The following is a 19832-nucleotide window of genomic DNA, read 5'->3' on the forward strand; positions in this document are numbered from 1 at the left end:
CAGGTTTGATTCTTACGGATTGACCAAGACAGGGGCATTTTCCTGCACTTCCTGGCTCCTATGAGAGTGCACCGCTGCCGGGAGCTCTGGGACAAGGCGGCGGCTTTCGTCCAGTAGTTGCAGGCCTGATGATAGAATTTACAAGGCAGCCATCAAGACCTAACACAAAAGCAAAGAAAGAGGGGGGAACCCCTCCCCTCACACACACGATAGTCACAAAAGCTGAGCCCAGGTGTGACACACCTTGGTTCAGATCCCAGCAGGGCTGACTAAATCCTTAAAAATAAATGGAGTCTCGTGCAGTTTGCTGGCTGTAGGCCTGTCAGAAAGGACTGTGATAACCAAGGTCCGGTCTGCTCTGTGGGGTAGAAATTGTCCAGTGGCACCTTTCTTAGGAGCAGAGGATTTGTTCTAGTCCTTTTGGTTAGTGTGTTGTGCACCAGCTGGTTTCTGCGTTTCAGCAGGGAAGCAGCATGTCTGAATAGCCTGAAAAGCACTTCCAGATGAAAGGACAAGCAGAGCCACAGTCCATCACGTTACCAATCACACCATCAGAGCCCGTGTATCTAAGTTTTGAGACAAGCCCCATCACCAGTCTCTGAGCCAAGTCACCCAGCTGTGCTCTTCTTCAGAGAACAGGGAGTTGTCTCATACATAGGGCTCTACCAAATTCACAGCCATGAAAAACCGTGAAATCTGGTCTTTTGTTTGCTTTTACCCTATACTATACAGATTTCATGGGGGAGATGAGCATTTCTCAAATTGGGGCAAATTTCTCAAATCCTGACCCAAAAGGGAGTTGCAGGGTGGGGGTCGCAAGGTTATTTTGGGGGGTCACAGTATTGCCACCCTTCTTTCTGCAATGCTTTCAGAGCTGGGCAGCTGGAGAGTGGCAGCTGGTGGCCAGGCACCCAGCTCTGAAGGCAGCGCCGCGCCAGCAGCAGTGCAGAAGTAAGGGTGGCAATACCAGACCGTGCCACCCTTACTTCTGCACTGCTGCCTTCAGAACTGGGTGATGGAGAGTGGCGGCTGCTGATTGAGGGCCTAGCTGTGCAGGCAGCAGTGGAGAAGTTAGGGTGGCAGTCCCAGACCGTGCCATCCTTACTTCTGCGCTGCTGCTGGCAGTGGCTCTGCCTTCAGAGCTGGGCTCCTGGCCAGCAGCCACAGTTCTCCAGCTGCCCAGCTCTGAAGGCAGCAAGGCCACCAACAGCAGCACAGACGTAAGGGTAGCAGGACCACAACCCATCGTAAAATAATCTTGTGACACCCCTGACCCCAACTCCTTTTTGGGTCAGGATCCCTACTGTTACAACACTGTGAAATTTCAGATTTAAATTGCTGAAATCATGAAATTTACACTTTTTAAAATCCTATGACTGAAATTGACCAAGACGGACTGTGAATTTGGTAGGGCCCTACTCATACAGAAACTGCTCACCTGTTTCACCACAGCCATGGAGTCTAAGTGCAGGGCTTGATGCCCCCTCGTGGCCACTCTCCAGCGCTGAAAGGATTTAGCCCAAGCAGGTCTCTGTTGTTTGCTGCCTCTCCCTTCTCGTTGCCACTTCGTAGCTCTCAAGAATTCCATCCTCCAGCGGGCAAAACACAGCGTGAGGCTACGCTGCTGCCTGGCGAGCGCAGTCTGGGTGAGGGCTTCACGCTGCGTAGCTCCACGCCTGGTAACCTGGAACCAAGCAACTAGGACCCTGGAAAAGGATCCACAATTACAGGTTCCTGAAGTAACATTTCTGCATCAGAGACAAGCAGGCACCAGTCCGAGTCTCCTCTACCTCCCATCCTGGGGTTATTTACAACTGCTCAAAGCAAGTGCAAAAAGCTACCAGATCAGATTGCTCAGATTGGGGATACACCCACTTTCACCCTGTGCTGTCAAGTGCTCCTGGGCAAAGGCACTGGGAGGATGAGGTCAAATAGCTCCAGACTTCTGGACTGTAGCTACTTTCTGCTAAATGCTCCCAATCGCTTCACTTAGCCTTTCCCAGAACGTTGTCTGCCTGTACTTCCTGTGACCTGGGGAACATCAATTTCCTTCTGTCACATTGTAATGATAAAGTCTTTGGGGTCCATATTAATGCAAAGGCACCTACAGAGTGAATGTCATGCTCACAAAAGGTGTCCGAGCAAGAGCCCTGGATACTAAACCCTACTTTGCCCACAGAACAGATCCTGCATGGACACAAGCTACCGCCACGCTGCCCTGCCACTGTCTTGAACCCCAAGAAGTGGTTCTTCTAGGTCAGGGCTGTGAAGGGAGATCAGCCTCTAGAGTCTATCAGTCCTGGCCTCTCTGCCAAGACTGTTTCCAGTGTCATCAACTGGAGGCCACACTGGTGGATTAGCTGTGGGGGGGGGGGGCTCTCTCCATGGGGAACTGGAGCGAGAACACCCAACACTCATTTCAGATAGAACACCGAGCTATCACAATACTTGGCTGCTACACACGTGGGCTGGATTGGAACTGGTTGATTAGAAGTGAAAAAAGGTGGTTTTATCTCTGTTTTATTTAGTATACGGCTCAGTTACAGGTTTGTCTACACGGAGAAACTGGGCACAAGAGCTATTCCACAATAGCGTTCTGTGTGGATGCTCCTATTCCAGAATCGCTATAGCACTTTCAATTCCCACCCTACCTTATTCCAGAATAACTTCCCCTTGTAGCGAAACAGTAACACACTGACACGAAACACACCAGTGCCTTCCGCTGCAGCTTCACCAGCCCATGTGTTTTCAGCTTCTGGCCTGCTCCTTTGTTCCTCGTTCCACCAGAGTTTCCATTATGCAAATCATCCCCCTGAGCTGTAGGATTGAGGTGTAAATATTCTCCACTTGACGGGTCTCTCTGGAGATCAAGAGCATCTATAGTGGGTTATCCTAGCATGAAAAATGCCCCCCTCTGGAGGCAGCACAGCTCAGACTGTAGCATGCCCAGGTGGGAAATCGGGAAGTGCTTCCTTATCAAAGACGCACTCAGTGGAAAGATTATTGATAGACAGACATGCAGCAGGCAGAGGAAAGATTGCGTCTCTCTCAAACATACCTTCTGGGGCGGTTGCTACATGGACTGAATTGCTAAACCAGTCGAGGTGAGCTTGTGGGCACAGGGATATTTGTTTCTGCTGCTTTCTAATGGAAATTTGGCCCCCCACAAGCAAATCTATTAGGGCCAAATCCTGCAGTCCCAGAGCAGGGCTGGCCTTTCAGTGCACTGTAGCAGGATCCACATGGGGCATTAGTGGGTGGCCAGCTGGTGTGCAGAAGAGTCACACACTGGCTTGTCGTGCAGTAACTTGCCCCATAGACAAGCCCCAAGTCCTTATCCCTGTTGACTTCAACGAAAGATAAGTACAAAATAGATGCTATATCGTGCCAATCGTTTCTCTGGAGAACTCCTCATTGTTCTGCTTAAAACGTGCTGGTCCCGGCTTAGGATCTCAGGGTCTGGCCTTTAGCTTGGGGCTCTGAGACAGACTACAAGCTTTACCTAGGGTTTAAACCACAATCCAGGTAAAAGGGGTCAGGATGAGACGTTTGTGATAGTTCAGTATATAGTTTCATGTCCTTGTGTTCCATGGACACTGCTTCTCTCCACAGGATCCTTTATTCTGATTTTTCACACTAACAGAAATGGAAGCCAACCCGTCAGGTCCAATTCATCCCCAAATTTAGATTTTTTTGTTAAAAAAAAAAAAAAAATTTCACAAGAGCTCAGGCCATCAGAAGTACTCCTGTGCAAGGGTGCTGTGCAACTCCAAGGGGAAGGGGGGTTTGCTTTTTTTAAACAAAAAACCATCTCTCTTGTTGTGTTTGCAACACACATGCTGCAGCCCTGAGTTAGCGCAGGAGGGCTGGCAAGTGAAAGTGACGAGGGACAACTGTGACTCGTTTATCTGTGCTGCCTGCGTGGAGAAATGCAGAAATAGGGGATGGCAAATTAGAGGTTTAAAATTCTCACTTTTAATAATCTACCAAGTTATTTGTAAACACAGTAAAAGAGAGGAGCACTCACTTTTTAAACAGGATTTTTAACCTGATAGGGTGAAATTCTGACCCTAGTGAAGTCAATGGGCCTCAGTGGGAACAGGATTTCACTCAAAGTGGAAGAACAAAAATTCCCCTGTACCCAAGGCATGTCTAGTTAATTTTATTCATCCTTTGGGGTTAGTGAAGCCTGCACTAAGGACCTCAACCTCCACCCTGCAGCCATCACTTCCAGTGTTGTCGGGATAGTTTAGTCGGACCTTGCCTTGAAGACCCATCTCTATTAGGTAACCAATTTTACAGGCCCTCGGGTGATCACTTAAGGAAGGTTTCACTGTAGTTTGATAATGGTGCCGCACTCCCCATTCCTCTCCTCACTGCTTGGTCACGACCATGATGTAATCTACTCTGCTGCACACGGACAGCATGTGCTGGGATAGCCACAGATTCCAGTACTTCATTGCACAGCCCTCTTCTCTTTCCTTCCAGATCTCCCAGGCCACCTGTTTCCTTTGCCGCAGGGTCTGCTCGTACCAGGAAAGAGTGAGAGGACAGACCTGCCTGTATGCCCCACATCTCCTGCTGAGCACCAGCTTCCAGCTCTGAAAGGCCCGCAGGGTCTGTGCCTGTAGAGATGCCCGTCAGCTCTCCTCTGCAGTACTGCACTCTCCAGAGGCCAGCAGCTTTGCGGGCAGCATCCTCCTCCTGCTTGTGGGCTTGGAGAGCAGCAGCTTGACGGACTCCAAAGATTCCTTTCCTCTCAGCAAAGACTGCCTCTTCCCGCTCCAGCCAGCCTGAAAGGCTTGGAGGTTCTGCCTGAGTCACTGGCGCATTGACACTGTCCCATGCCAAGCTCGGAGATGCCTTCAAAACAACAAACCTCTACTCTGAATACACCAGGTAGGGGGAGGGATTCAAACTATGCTAGAGAGTCAGATGCACCAGAACAACCACCTACTCCACAGATTCTTCCTACCAGCCCCACTCCCAACACACTCTTGGATCTTTTTCTCCAGCCCCACTCAACAGACTGTTCTCTCTTGGCTGAGCAGATCTTTCCTTCCTGCCCTGCTAGACAGACTCCTGCAAAGAGATTTTGTTTCTGAGGCAATCACTGCTGCCTGTGCTCCCCTCTTGCTGCCTGAGCTGGGATCCCAAGGATCCAGTAATAATTCCCTTCTGTTAAAGGATCTTCAAAAGGAAAAGCCTCTTGCTTTCGGCCATCAGAGATCTGCACCTGGCTTAGCAAATACAATTGCCTAGAGCGGAGGCTCCTGAATTGGTATTGGCCATTAGGGGTTTATTAACCGAAGCCAAATGGCTGGAAGGCAACCAATTAACCTTTCTAAAGGCAGTGGGGTTCCTGGAAGGCGATCGAGGGGGCACAGATGAGTCATTAGCGAGGCCTACCTGCTATTGTGTGTGCCCTGACACCTTCAGCACTGAGACTGGAGTGCCAGGCTGCCAGTGCCTTGTGTGCACAGTGGGCCCGATTCATCCCCAGTGTGACCCCGTTGCCTTCACTGATTCAATGTAGTCTCACAAAGGAGGAAGACAATCTAGAGAGAGCTGTTCAAAGAGGCTCCAATGGGACTGACCCTATGTGGCAGAGATCAGAAGAAATTCTCTTGCTGAGGCAGAATAATCCTCCTCCTCTTTGCTCTCCCAGTCCGAGAGGAAATGGTCTAAGACATATGAACTGAGCAGGCCTTCACAATCGCTCACTTAAGCTGGGTCACTTCTCCCAGGATGCCTTGTCCAGTCAGGCACGCACTTTCTCTCTGACTTCCTGACAAACATCCAGCAGGGAGTGCTACGCTATGGGTCCCAGACACCCTGAAAGAGCTATGCCACACTGTGTGCTTCAGCAGCGAAGCAGGGGCAAAAGAGTGGAGGAGGGGGAAGTATTTCTACAGAAACATCATTCATGCAAAATTCCCCTGAATTTTCACATCCGGCTCTACCCCGCGCAGATCAGATCCAGCTCTAGTAAATTACATTTCTGCTCCCAGGAAAGGCCTCCCAGGGGGAGCAAACAAACCTGCGCAAGAGGAGACGCTTCCAGCAGCAAGCAGCGCTTCTCCACTTCGCAGCTTGGCAGTGCCAGGCCTGCATGATTGTCCTCTTCCTCCCCTGGGAGCTGTGCTGGGCCCAATGCAGCTGCAGATCCCTCAAGGTGCACTGCTCTGGAATGGAAGACAGGAGTCAGGCCAGAGCAGCCCACAAGATGCAGCCACCTCACCAAGGGCAGGTAGCAGTACAAAGACAGAACGGATCTGACGCACGCCCCGCACTCTGACAGACAGACTTGTACAGGCTTTTAAATCATTCCTTCCACACAAGCCGCTAGACAGGCTTTTAGAAAAAAAAAAATCCTAGCAGTATGGTCTAGTGGTTTGATAAGGGAATGAGGAGTCAGGGCTCCTGGATTCATCTCCTGCCATCAGCACATTGCATTATACTGGGCAAATCATTTTGCCACTCTTCTGCATCTCAGCTACCCCTGCTATAAAAGAGGATCCTTCCCTACCTCCCTGGGCATCATGGGAACTTACTGTTTGTAAATCACTGGAAATCCTCTGATGAAGGGTACTATGGATGCAGGATTCTTACAGACTGCACAGGGCTGTATCCTGCTCCTACTGAAGCCAATGGAAGTTTTGACAATTACTTCAATGGGAGTAAGATCCAGTCCATTATGTTCAGTTCAAAACTGTGGTCACCCAGGACTTCTCAGTTGTGTCTACACATCACAGCCACTTGGAACTTTATAGTGACAGCAGGAGTAGAACTCAGAGCCTCCTGGTCCAAACTACCTGAGCCAAAGGAGAATCTCCATTAGCTATAAAGCAGTACAGGGCATGTGACACACAACCAAGCAATTCTGGCTGCAACCAGTAGAGGGCAATGGTGCGCATACACACTAGTCAATTCATCACGTCTGAGATCTGCAGAGCCCAACACTAGGACTACAAGCAGGATTTCCTCCCAACCAGTTTGATATCATAATATCCTTCCCCTTCACCCCTTTCTACACAGCATTCAGGGCCTGTTATGCCATGGCGTAACTCACTCTGCCAGCAAGTATGCCAGCACCGTAGGGCGTCTGCTGCCTTTTGGCGGATCCAATGCCTGAATCTCCTGTCAGCTTCCACTTTCTGAGTTAGCCTCCGCTTCCACAGGTCAAAGGCAGCCTGGCAGCAGTGGAGACCATGTTGTCTGGATGCCATGGCTTTCCGATGCTTATCTTCCTCAACCCACTTGTGCCAGCCAAGAAACGCCCTGGGGTTGGGGGAAGGATGTAGGGCACGTGAGAGGCTGGAGGAGCAGCTTGAAGAGATTTACTTTTGTATGTTAAGTTTAATGAAATACCCGCTACTGGTGGGAGATTTCATTAACTTCTGGAATTACATGCAATTAGTTTTTAAACAGCAACCAGCTAAAGTATACCTGGAACATTACTTGGGATTACTTTGCTGGGGGGAGTATTCATACCCAACATACTCACACTTGGCATGTGTGCCGTGTCTCCCAGTCAAGAGCTCAGTATTTTACAAGCATTAATTAAGCTTCACAACACCCTGGGGAGTGAGAGTTAATATCTTCCCACATTACAGGTGGGCAGACTGAGGAACAGAGGTTAAGTGACCTGCCCAAGGTCACAGGTGAGTTGGTGGCAGTGACAGGAAGTGAACGCAGGAATTGGGACTCCTAGTTCTCTGCTCTAACCAGGAGACTATGCTGCATTGTACTTGACCAATGGTGGAATGTTGGCTTTGACTTTTCAGCTGACATTTATTTAAAACTGCCTATGGATTTAGACATACAAATCCCATACATTCAATGGAAACCATGCGTCTAAATCCCCTAGGCAGTCTTGATCATCTGAGCCTTCAAGTTTTGGGGTTAATTTAGGCCCTAATGTTTCCTAATTGAGACACTTTGCTCAGTGCAGCTCAAAAAGGATTGGTCACCTACACAAATGAGAACAGTGGTGCGGGAGGGGACCTGCACCTGCTTCCTAAAGCACCCAGCACTGGCCACTTGCAGACAGCGGACAAGCTGGTCCACTGCTCTGTTCAGACATGCCAGTCTCTACGAGGAGGTTCTTGGCCCAAACTAAAATGAGGGGTTCTGGAGAGGGGGAAATGAAGGAAAAGAAATACCTAAGGTGGGGGAGGGAACCCTGGAAAAGAAATCCTAGGTCCAATTCAGAGCTCAAGGTCCAGTTGGCCTAGTGCACAGAGCTGAGACTCAGGAGACCTGGGTTCCATTCCTTTATCTGCCACTGGCCTGATGGGCGAGCTTGGGCAGGTCACAGCAGCTCCATGCCTCAGTTTCCCCCTCTATAACATGAGGCTAATGATACAGACCTCCTTGGTAAAGTCCTTTGAGGTCTATTGATACGAAGAGCTAGGGATTATTACCATTGCTATTTTCACCCAATAGACATTTTGACAGATGCTCTGGAAACAATTACAACTGAAGTGTCAGAACAGTATAAACTGGCTCTGGGGCCCATACCGGGACAGCAGGACAAGCCTGCCATGCTGCTGGATCTTTAGATGCTGCTGAGTCTGAGCTGACCAGACCAAGAAATATCTCTGCAGGAGTCGTAGATCTGCTTGGTGCCAGAGGGAGCCACAGGGACTCTCCAGTTCCTCTCCAGAACTGTAACCCTGTAACACAACAAACCAGAAAGGGGTCTGAAGTCCAGCACAGACACTGGACGCCATTCACCTTGCTTGCTCTCAATGCTGCTGTGACCTGCACTCACCACTGCCAAACCCTCCAAAGTACCCCTTCAATTTCTGAGTACCAGGCAAATCTCCCTACTCATCTGCCACTGAGGCTGGCAAGAGGAGGAGGACAAGATGTGCAGAGATCTGCCAGTCATGGGAACCTCTTTGCCCAACTGACAGCAGACTGGTGAGGGGTGGGGTTGGTAGCTGATTAAACCCAAAGACTTTTCCATAAATTGAGCAGCACGGAGAAACCCTTCATTACCTGCAGAGCATCACCTTGGAACCACATTTCTTCCCATGCGAAGTAACTGGCAAGAGTCTCGATCCTGCTGTCTGGTCTCCACATTGCCGAAGCTTGGAGCTGGCCTCCCATAAACCGATTCTCTCTGCAAGACACAAGCACCAGACTGATCTCTCTTGCCAAGCAAGGTGAGGAGAGAGCAGCTGGAGGGGCACTGGGCTGGGAGTCAGGAGAAAGGCAGCCATCCAGGCCATGTCTATCCATACAGAAGAGCCACCTCTCTCCAGGATCCAACTCACCCGACTCGGGGACTCTGTGGAGGAGAGGAGGCCTGCAAACAGAGCTCTCCCACCAGCTCAGCTGGAACCACTGGGCAGCAGTGCTGCTGCAGAGAGCAGACAGACCAGGACAGGTGTGTGGTGTCCTCGGAGGTCATGAGGGAGGAGAGGCTGTTCTGGCTGCTGTCACAGAAGCTGCTCTCCTGGTCAGAGGAAAGCACATGGCTATGAGTTTAGTGCTCCAAGCAACGATCCCTCTGCTAATAACCTCTAACCTCTACGTTCACTCCTCTTTGCAGCGGAGCTTGGGGAGATCCAAGATGCATCCATCCCTCTGCTGCCACAGGAAACACTTGTCAGCCACTATGTGTACAGGAACGTGGGCACACCTTTGGTGGAAAATAGACCTCTAACTAGCTACTACCTGCCCTGACCATGGATTGTCCCAGTACTCTGCATAGTCAGCAGGTGAGTACAGCAAAGCCTCCCATCTTGATGGCTCCTCAGAGGCTGGCAGCATGGTGGTAAGTAGAACAGAGCCCAGCAACTCTGCAGTCCATTTCCCATGGCAGCCAAGCCAAGAGGTCCGTGTATCCTCTCCCCCAACTGGCAGGGATCTCTGTACCCCGTGCCTTCTAGCTGCCATGCAGTGAGTATACAGCAGAACCCACCCATCATCAGCTCCCTTGTGCCTGCCCTCTAACTCCTCACTTAGGGGACTGGCACGACTGTATCTGCCTCTGCGGACACTTAGTACATGGACTCCTCAGCATCAGAGCCTTCAAGTCTAAGGCCAAGGCAGATCAGCTTGTTAGTGTGGGGACTGTGTCGAAGCAGAAACTTTAGATTCAAATCCCAGCACTTCAGTGCTGTAAGGCAGTACCCCATCTGTATTGAGCCCTTCTGTGCCTCACTTTCCGCATCTGTGAATGAGGACAATCATATTTACCCATCTGGGCAGGGCACTTTGAGATCCTCAGGTGAAAGGCACCAGGTCAGTGTGACTTTGGCATGGTGAAGGTGAAGCAGAGTGGTGCAGTGGCTTGCCCAAGGCTGCATAGCTAGTCAGTGGCAGAAATATAATCTATGTCTCCAGACTGCCAGTGCACTGCTGTCACCACTAGACAGCACTGCCTCAAAGTATTATCAGCATGAAACAGACCCCCAAGGTCCCTGCTGGATCTGAACTTCCCTGCTTTTATATTTGCTTAGATACTTCGCTGCAGCACAGAGAGGACTGTCAGCAGGACTCCCTCACCTTTTCCAACGAGCCATGGGAAACAAGAGGAGCAAGAGCACGGCTGTGGAAGCCGGAAGAGAGAGAAGACACCTCAGAATCCAGCAAGGCAAGAGGCTCCTCAGGAGGTGCCCTGGGATTGCGGTTAAGAGGATTCAGCTGAAGAGTCTTCTGGTGCCACTGCCTCAGAGTGTCCCGCAGTCGGCGCTGCTCCGAAGTCTGGGAGAAGGAACTAACGAGGACGAGGAGGAGAGGGTAAGGAAAAGTTTGCACAATGGCTTAGCAGACTGGTGCTGGCTAAAGGATCTTTCACCTCATGGTTACCCATTTAAATCCAGCCCAGGTGAGCAGTGACAAGTTACCATGGGTGTGGTCTGACCAGGGAGCCACCTGATGGAGTCCACCATGATAACTCGCACGAATAGCCCCTACGCTGGCAGTCTCAGCGGAGAGGCCAAGGACTGAGTGGAACATGGAGACTGCTCCACTCTCTAGATCACTGAGACACGCTGGTGGGGCAAAACGGGGAAGCCCGTCCCGTGCTGATTTCTGAATCGATGGGTGATGGGTTCTAGCACCAGCATTCACCCCTTCATTTCCAGACTCAGGGCTTGCCCCTGCATTGCAGCAGCAGGTTCTGGTGATGGTTCTTGAAGAGCCAACAACTGTCCTTTGGAATGTTTGCCCTTCACACAGTGATGTACCTGGTACCGTGGGCAGCAATGGAGACATCTTCCCCATTGTACTAGATATACGACGCAGGTGTGTGTGGCATAATCTTTAAAATTCAGAATCGATGAGAAGGAAACCTCACACGCACATTTCAGGGGAGTACCGCAAAGACACCTTCGGCAGCAATTCCTCCCCCCGCTCCTAGAGAGTGCCCTCTCCTGGCACAATAATCCAGAGCCCCTCCTGGCACCGTCTTTGGTTGGCATTGATAACGCACATGCATGGACCCACTCTGGAAAAGGTCTCACTGGGACACAATAAGCCCCTTATAGGCTTTCAAAAGTTAGACAGATCCCTTCAGTTCATTTATTTGAATGTAATTTCATCTGTGCCAGCAACAGAGAGACTCTATGGCAGACACAATTTGAGAGGCAAAGTGATTTCTTACTCAGGGACCCAGAGGAAATCTGGACCCCAAGAATCAAGGTGTTCCCTCAGCATTTGATCCTAACACTCACTTAGCTCGCTGTTGCTGATGGAGCCTTGCCTTCCACAGCAGAAATATCCTCTGGAGCTTCATTTGCTGGTAGAGGTCATCTAAAGAGACACCTCTTTTCCACAGGTGGCTTCTCCTTACAGCCAAGCAAAGCTGAGCTTCATCCTCCTTCACCACAGGCCCACTGGCAGCTGAGCTGGCTTGCTGTCCTTTACAGGTCACAGACAGACAGGAGAGAGAGAGAGAAACCATTTGTCAGGAGTGACTCTTCAGTGCTCAGAAACTCAGCCTGACGCAGGGGACAGCCACCGACTCCCTCACCCCACAGCTTCCTTTCTAGATCTCAAAGTAAATTATTGCCAAGCTTTCTTCTAGGCTTATCAACAGGATCTCAAATCTTCCTGCAGCAACACTAATCTGGCCAAGGGGGACAACCCTCTTCCTGACTCGGCACTTCACGTTCGTATCACGTTTCATCTCGAGTGTGGCAGACTTGTCTCATGCTGCCCTGCAATAAGCTTCCATCCAGTCTCCAGTGCGCCACATGGAGAGGGGAAAATGAAGAGACACATTAGTATCTTCTGATCTTAAGATGACTAGATAGGCCCTCAACGCCTCACCATAACATCTCCTCTGCCTCAGGATAAACAAGTTCACAGCTGTCATCTTGTCCACTTCTCTGAGCTGCAGCATCAGGACCCATTGCTCGAAGCACTTCCTCAGGGACCCGGCCCTGTGATGCTCCAGGTTCTGCCTGCACAATGTCTTCCGCTCAACAAACTGCCTCCAGGCACTGAAACACCTGAAGAGACCAAAGAATAAAATAAATCTAGTGGCAACAGCTGGTTCTCTGGTTATTTCTGCCATGGAACTTTTGTGAATCAGGCATCTCTTGTCCTTAACTCATTCCTGGAGTGCTTGGGTAATGTTGGGGTCTGAGGAGAATGCCAAGCATCTTCCACTTCTAGGTCCAAGGTCCGAGTCCAGACCAAGACATCTTACCATTGGATGGCTATTGGGTGGCCTACATGAAATGAATTGGGGTTTCAGGCCAGTTCCCAATGGATGGGAATCCACTGTACTCAAACTGTAACTAGCAACTGGCCCCCTTATTGACAGTCTCAACAGAAAAGTCAATAACCGGATGAGTCACAGAGACGGAACTATCCTCTCAACCCTAGTTGTGCTCTGCCCAGGTCAATGGTGAGGCCTCTGAGTGGGGTTGTGCAGGGGAAGCTTGAACCAGTACGGCCTGTTCAGTACCTGGTCTGTGGATAAACAGAGGATTCAGTCAGACAGGACCATTGCAATCATCTGCTCTGATCTCTTGTATAACACAGGCCATAGGACTGCCCTGAATTAATTCCTGTTTGAACTAGAGCAGATCATGTACAAAAGTATCCAATCTTGATTTAAAAATTTCCAGTGATGGAGACTTCACCCCCAATCCTTGGAAAGTTGTGGTAGACTTCAGCCTACAACACTAAATTCATACACACAACATATTTAGTCTTTAATGTCAGTGCTGTGAGAAAGGGACTGGGCAAGGCACTATCGAGTGAAGGGAGACCCCAGCCTTTTTCACTTCTGGAGACCTGGGGTTCGAGTCTTGAATTGGGCCACGAAAGGAAAAGGAGTTGGGTTCTTCTCTCCTAGTCCCCATTTGTCCGCATCACAGACTCACTGTGCTGGTTGGAACAATTCCGCATGGTTGACACTCTCAGATTTGGTCACTGGACTAGCAGAGCTCAGGTTTGAAATGCTTTGGCTGAGTTATGCAAAGGAGCTCGCCCCGTATTGGTCCATGCTAGGTCTGTCTTTAGCCAATGTCCTCACACCCTCCCCATGAGCACTGACTTAATCCTCAAATATTTAGAGCAATAAGCGGGGGGGACGGGCTTTGTCTAGAATTCGATAAGAGTCATTCTGGGTCCCATCTCTCACTGCCAGGCTGCTGCCTGGGTTTTCACAATAGAACACATTCCAGACTGAATCCGACATCCCCAAGAGAAGGAAGATGGGTCCCATTTTGCTTACCGGATGGCCAGCTCTCTCCGGATCTGAGTCAGCAGTGGCAAAATCCGCTCGGTTTCCAAGCTCCGTGAACGCCATGCCCAGAAAAGGTTCTGTAGCTGCTTCTTCTCCAGCAAGGCACGAGCTTCCTGCACTCTGGCCTCCTCTTTGTCCAGCAGCTCCTTCTGCAGGCGCCACAGTCTGAAAGCTGCTGTGTTACAAGACGAGAGAGAGAGAGGGAAAAAAAGAAAAGAAAAATCAGATCTGAAGAGAAGAGCTTAGAACATTTTAGCACCATCAACGCAAACATTCACCAGCAGGACTCCTGCTGGGAATGGCCAGGCACTGCTGGGAGGAAGCTCACAATGCTGTAGCCAGAGCATCCACTACAAGCTAACCTCGCCTAGGAGATGACAGAGGAGATGTTGAAACAGAACAATAGGTGACCAATCCTATGAGATGCTGAGCAGCCTCCTCTCCCACCAGAGTCAATGCCCAGCACTTCACAGGATCAGGTCCTGAATGGGCAAAGACAAGGCAGTAATTAGACATCAACAGAGAAATCTCCTGAAATGCCACCATCCTTCCAGCCTTGGGGCATACTGTTTAACTGCATTTGTTTGAACGCTCTGGAGCCAGTGCTTACCAGCCAGCCGCCTCAGGTCCCTGATGGCTTGTGCCTGCCGACAGACCTTATCTGCTCTCTGCCTGCAATGAAGCTGCATCCACAGGTTTGCCTCCACCCTGAAAGAGTCCCAAGCTTGCGTTTAGCCACAGAGCCTGCCAGAGGGGGAGATCACAGACCCAGACTGGGGGAGGGGTTACAATCAAGGCCTCCCTTTCCACCAGGGCTGCTTCTATCTTTCTGGATTCAGCTCTTCTACCATAGAACCTGAGCAAATAGGTCTTTCCCTTTGCTCAGTCCATTCCCCTGCCAGGGATTGATGACAAGTCTGATTCTGACTCACCAACCCCTGCTCCACAAGTATGGATTGCAACCGGACTCAAGAAATGACCCTGGGTTTCCCTCTTGTCCCCTCTATCTGAGGCACAGAAATTTTACCACAGCTAGCACGGACGAGCCTGAGGTAGGATCCTCCAGTGCTCAGTAGCTGTAAGTGTAAATTCCCACCCTGGAAATCTCTTGTATCCACAGAGGTGGGAAGGATTGTGCCACCAGCTCTTCCTTCATCTGAGGTCTTCTTGCTAAAGAAAGTTCCTCTGCCTCCAGCTCCAGCCCCGCAACCATCCAAGACAAAGAGTCATTGATGAGAAAATCCCAGCTTACCGACCGTGCCATGCAGCTTCCTGTGGGGACCCTGCCGTCAGCCGGCACCACACTGGGGCTGTGACAGCTGGACCTCTCCCCAGTCCGACAAGACCCACTGGCGACTTTTTGGTGAGAGTCCCTGGCTCCTGCTGGGAGGTTTGGCTTTTGTTTTGCTTCACCACAGCTGACTTCCACTGAAAGAGGAACAACATGGTGAGACCTGCCTGCATCAGAACCCCCGGCTCCGAATCCACTCTGCACTGAATGTAGCATTGTGCACCCTTTCCTCATCATGTGTATGAGCAGCCGTTCCCCTGCCACCTCCCTCCCTTCTCCTGCCCTCCTTACTGCGTGACAACATTTCCTCTATTGTCCCCTGCCCATCCTTACCCTGTGAAAGCTGGCGGCCAGCACAGCCAGGGAGTGTCTCCGCTGGGCAATCTCCATCTGCACCTTCCTCAGCTGCACTGCCCACTGTAGGGCCCCAAGCCCCTTGCGAAGCTGCTGCTGTCTGTAGAGCTCCCTAGCTGCAGTCCTCTTCCTGAGGATGTGGCTGCTCCAGGCTTGGAAACACCTGGCTAGTCGTCGCCTATTACCCAGCAGCTGAGAACTGAAACAGAAACAAGGGACTGAACTCCAGTATGAGCAAGGAAGGTCAAATCCAGCCAAGATACATCAGCAGGACTCCATCCACTCGACTAGCAATCTCCACCTCAGCTAGTCCTCTCATTCCCAGGGACTAAGTGATCCCAGGCCTCTTCAAAGCAGATTCCAGAACATGTACTCAGCCACAGCCCTGCCCAAACATGGGTGTAAGTATTGCCAAGTTAGTGGTGCTCTCCCCTCTTATCCCAAAGGTTGTGGGTTCAAGTCCCTTCTCAAGGCCTTAGCTCATTGATTGCTCTCTGCTGACCATGCAATGAGTTCAGCTGAAGAAGCTGCACTGCTAGAGGGGAACATTAAACCGAGGGTTGCCTTCTGCCCACTGCTGGTAGCTACCCAAGATGGAAGTCCAAAGATGTGCCAATTTTTTTTTTTTTAAAGCATACTCAGTTCTGGTTGTTGCAGCCATTTATTCTCCAAGGGCTAACTACTCTCCCAACTCTACGTGTTCCAGGTAATATTATGGCACATTCCCTGGAACCATAAGCCCCAGGAAATGTTCCATGGCCACACATTTCCAAAGGCAACTCCCCACTCAATCCCCCACCCGAAGCCCTTTTTACCTTCTCTCCTTCATCTCCAAACACGAGAAGTTGTTCTCTGGATCCTACAGGTAAGAGCAGACAGTGACGCACTGGTATTAGCTGCAAGAAGTGCCGGTCTCACAAGTACTCACAACCCCCAGGTGGAAGAATCAGGCTGTGGTCACACGATGTGCAACCTCACACAGCCATTATGGTTGGGAAACTAACGCTCAGCCATGAGGCAGGGCGGTCCCAGCTGACTGCCCCAGCTCATCCTATGCTGAGAAGAACCTTGCTTTGCAAGTGCTTCCTTTTAATTTCAGCACAAAAGAGAGTGGGAGAACTGGGCCCTCTGTGCTCCATTGCCATGCCTGCAGCAGAGTTAGCCATCATGGTGCTTTCCCTCCCAGAGCCAGGAAAGGTAAAATGCAAAGGTGATGAGCTGATCTTTGAGAATAAGACACTAGAGAGAGGGAAAGGGAGATGGTGACACTTACTCTAAGACCCATGTCAGAGATATGATACAAGACCAGATGGACCACTGATCTGTCCCCTGAGGGAAGGGAAATTATGGCTGCAATTATTCTTGGGGGCTCTCCCATGGCCCTGTACGGTGATTCATCCCCACACCTCCTTTCCCTCTGCACCTCCATTCTTCACCTCCAGCTGCTGCTGGTGAAAGGTGGAGACAAACACAGAAGGGTACAAGAGAACCTGGATGCTGTGCACTGACAGGGTCCTCACCCGTGGTAGTCTTCTGTCCTGCACCTGGCTGCTTTCCTCACAGTTCTGCAGCTCCCTGTTGCTCCTTTCCGCAGGAAGCTTCTCAGATTGGTCCCGCTCTGTGTTGAGCCCCTGATCCATGCAGAAGGCCTCCTGGGAGCGTTCTTCATTTCCTCCCTCATTGGTAGCATTCGTATCATCCACGGCAACGGCAACCAAAGAATATTCACCAGGACCTTGCCTTGCTGTTACCCTAAAAGGGCTGTAGCCGGGACCAGGCACAGACTGCCTGTTATTCACCATGGCTATTCTCCTGGCTGCAGACGATATGATGTCACGTGCCTCTGCTGACTCTCCCTGGTCTTTGCCATGAGGCTCAGAGGTGCCGACGTCTATGGAGCTCATACTGAGCTGCTGGACTTGACCGATGCCTGCATCTCCAGAAGGAGACTGGACTCTCAGATGCACTTCCCTTGGAGTCCCATACACAGCTACACTGACATTCATTGGAGCCCCACCCTCTTGTGTCTCCAGTGACAGCTGCAAACCATCTGGGTCTGGGCCAGATGGAAGGGCCTTCCTCCAACGCACGGAGCAGGGTGACTCTTCCACTCCAAGTGGCTTTTCAGGGAAATTAGTTTTTACATGGCTGAACGTGCCATTCCCTTGTGGGGTGTGCTGTACCTGAGATTTATACCTGAGGTAGGGAGACCAGTCATAGGAACTACTTGCGTCTGTATCAACCAGGTAGACCGAGCTGGCACTGGCACAGAGGGTTTCTGGCCAGATTCCACCTGAAACTTTGGTTCTTTGCGCATATAATTCAGTATTTCTGCACCTGTGACAGAGAGAGGTAGGTTTGGCATCCCCCACGTCACCAGTCACTGAACCAAGACCCCAATCCCTAACAAATGGGGGACCCCATTTCATTCTAGCCTGCTTAGCACTGCTCTGTTCTCTAGCAAAGTGCTCTCCCATACTCAGGACAGCAGGTGTAGAGACCTCGGAGGCAAAGCACAGCCTGCAAGCTAGTGGAGAAGACCTGGACTCCAAAGGGAGGGAGCTCCATATCCCCATTAAAGCAGCTTCTTGCTTAAGCCTCTGGATTGAGCAGTGCAGGCTGGCAGAGGTCTTGGAGGACTGCAGGACAGACTGAAGGGCCGCAGAGCGAGGAAGGGACTCGGCCAAGCTGCGGGGACCCAGTTCGTCCAAGGTGAGGGCAGGCCCAGGGCAACAGGAGTTCACACTTCCTCTGGAGCTCCCTGGAGAGAGACATACCATTGGGCTGTAGTGGGGGACAAGCCCAGCAGAGATTACAGGCACTACAGCTGGGGAGAGGGAATCTGTACTGGCTAGTAAAGGATTCCCATGGTCTTCATCATAAGCAGCGAAAGGTTCATGTTGCTGCTTTTCCACTTGTTGCTCATTGCTCTGGTTTCCTCCCTCTGGAAGGTTATGGCAGATGCAGTGCACAGAGGACTGGTCCCAGGGGTTAGACCCCTCCTTTGGTTTCTTCTTGTACTGCAGGCTCCTGTCCAGGAGGTGGACACTCACATTCTCCTCACTCCCTGCTAGCCCAGCCGTGTCAAAGCAGGAACTGTCAAAGCAGGAACGTCTCCGCTGAAGATCCACGTGGGGTGGAGCTGATGAAGGCGGCGGGGGATTACCACATGCCACCTTTCCAGAGCTGCCCCGCTGCAGCCTGAAGTAGAGGTTATTTTGCTGCTGGGAGCAGGAGGAGGAGAGCTTGTTGGGAGCAGCCCGGAAAGGCTGAGAAGAAGGGCAAGAGAGATTAGTCTGTATCAGGCTGGGATCCCTCTTCTTGGGGACTTTGCTTTTTACAGCTGGTGCACTCCTGCTTTGCTCCACTTGCCAGCCAGGGGTTACAGTGAATGCAGCAGCATTGGACCAGCGATGAGTAGCTTCAGCTCGGCTTCCAGCGCCCAAATACAGATTTACGTTCACGTTCTTCTGGAGTTTTCTGTGCTCTAAAGAAAAACAAGAACCGTTCTTTTCAAGGGAGCATCAATAATTCATCACCACATCCCCAACAGCTTTCCACGCATCTCGGGGACTCCCCATATAATGAACCTCTTCTCTCTGATCAGCCTCAGTCCCAACACTGAAAATATCACGTATACTATTGACTTGACTTCCTTCTGGCAGGGCAGGGGGAATTTCAAGGGGACAGCCCGAGATCTTAACAGGAGCCTAGGGAAAGTGGGATCTCTCCTAGCATTATTATTCTTACACCTGCAGCCACCAATGGATAAGGCCCTAGTTACTCTTCAGCTCAGAATGCTTTAGCCAGAACTGAGACTAAATACAGGTTTTGCTAGTAAGATGCGAATACAGTTGTCCCCTGGCCAGTGCACACACTAGTCTGTAGATGGTTTTCTATAGCATGGGTAGGCCCAGTTGCCATCAAACTAACACGTTTCTAGCAAGAACCATGTTTCAATAGTTTTGAACAACGTGGTTTGAACTTGAGCGTGGACACTCCCTCATCTTTGTCTGCAGGGCTTGGGTCTCTAATCCACGTGAATTCCTCCTGGGCTGGGGTACGATAATGCCCTGAGCTGTTTCGAGTACAGTTCAGTCTTGCCGCACGGATGCGACTGAACTGCGTTTTACCCAGGGTCCCAAATCATGCTACAGTCTGGCAAGAGTCCAAGGGTGCAGCACATTAAGGAATCACAGTTTAGTCTCCTCTACATTACAAGACCAAAGCATGTTTTAAGTAGAACTACAGTGCACACAGGTCCCTAATTAGCAGTCTTGCCTCTGTTCAAATCCTCTCCAGGAGGTAGGCTCATACCCATTGCTGATTCTGCAGTACTAGGGGGCTGTGTGCTTTCATTCCTCTGTCTTCTGTAAGAAGAATGGCAGAAACTGTTGCCATTCACCCCTTTTTAATGCTTACAGGGAGGAGTCCCCACTACTCCGTCTCGCTGGACTGCTGGTTGATTAA

The 19832-nt window shown here is 50.7% G+C and overlaps 1 protein-coding gene across 1 annotated transcript in view; it reads right to left on the minus strand.

Moving 5' to 3' along the window:
- The window catches only part of C18H1orf167 (chromosome 18 C1orf167 homolog), a 29319-nt gene that overhangs the window by 4221 nt on the left and 5266 nt on the right, over positions 1 to 19832 (minus strand). Inside the window, exons 3-18 of the mRNA XM_038377203.2 lie at positions 16883 to 18849; positions 16178 to 16221; positions 15342 to 15561; positions 14970 to 15145; positions 14328 to 14425; positions 13706 to 13892; positions 12289 to 12470; positions 11691 to 11877; positions 10522 to 10732; positions 9285 to 9466; positions 9007 to 9130; positions 8524 to 8678; positions 7073 to 7281; positions 6041 to 6185; positions 1439 to 1706; positions 17 to 125 (exon numbers count right to left, since the gene is read on the minus strand). Coding sequence (XP_038233131.2) covers positions 17 to 125; positions 1439 to 1706; positions 6041 to 6185; positions 7073 to 7281; positions 8524 to 8678; positions 9007 to 9130; positions 9285 to 9466; positions 10522 to 10732; positions 11691 to 11877; positions 12289 to 12470; positions 13706 to 13892; positions 14328 to 14425; positions 14970 to 15145; positions 15342 to 15561; positions 16178 to 16221; positions 16883 to 18849 — 4464 coding nt within the window. The remainder of the gene's footprint in view (positions 1 to 16; positions 126 to 1438; positions 1707 to 6040; positions 6186 to 7072; positions 7282 to 8523; positions 8679 to 9006; positions 9131 to 9284; positions 9467 to 10521; positions 10733 to 11690; positions 11878 to 12288; positions 12471 to 13705; positions 13893 to 14327; positions 14426 to 14969; positions 15146 to 15341; positions 15562 to 16177; positions 16222 to 16882; positions 18850 to 19832) is intronic.

This window comes from Dermochelys coriacea, chromosome 18, assembly GCF_009764565.3.
Source record: "Dermochelys coriacea isolate rDerCor1 chromosome 18, rDerCor1.pri.v4, whole genome shotgun sequence".
Taxonomy (NCBI): domain Eukaryota; kingdom Metazoa; phylum Chordata; order Testudines; family Dermochelyidae; genus Dermochelys; species Dermochelys coriacea.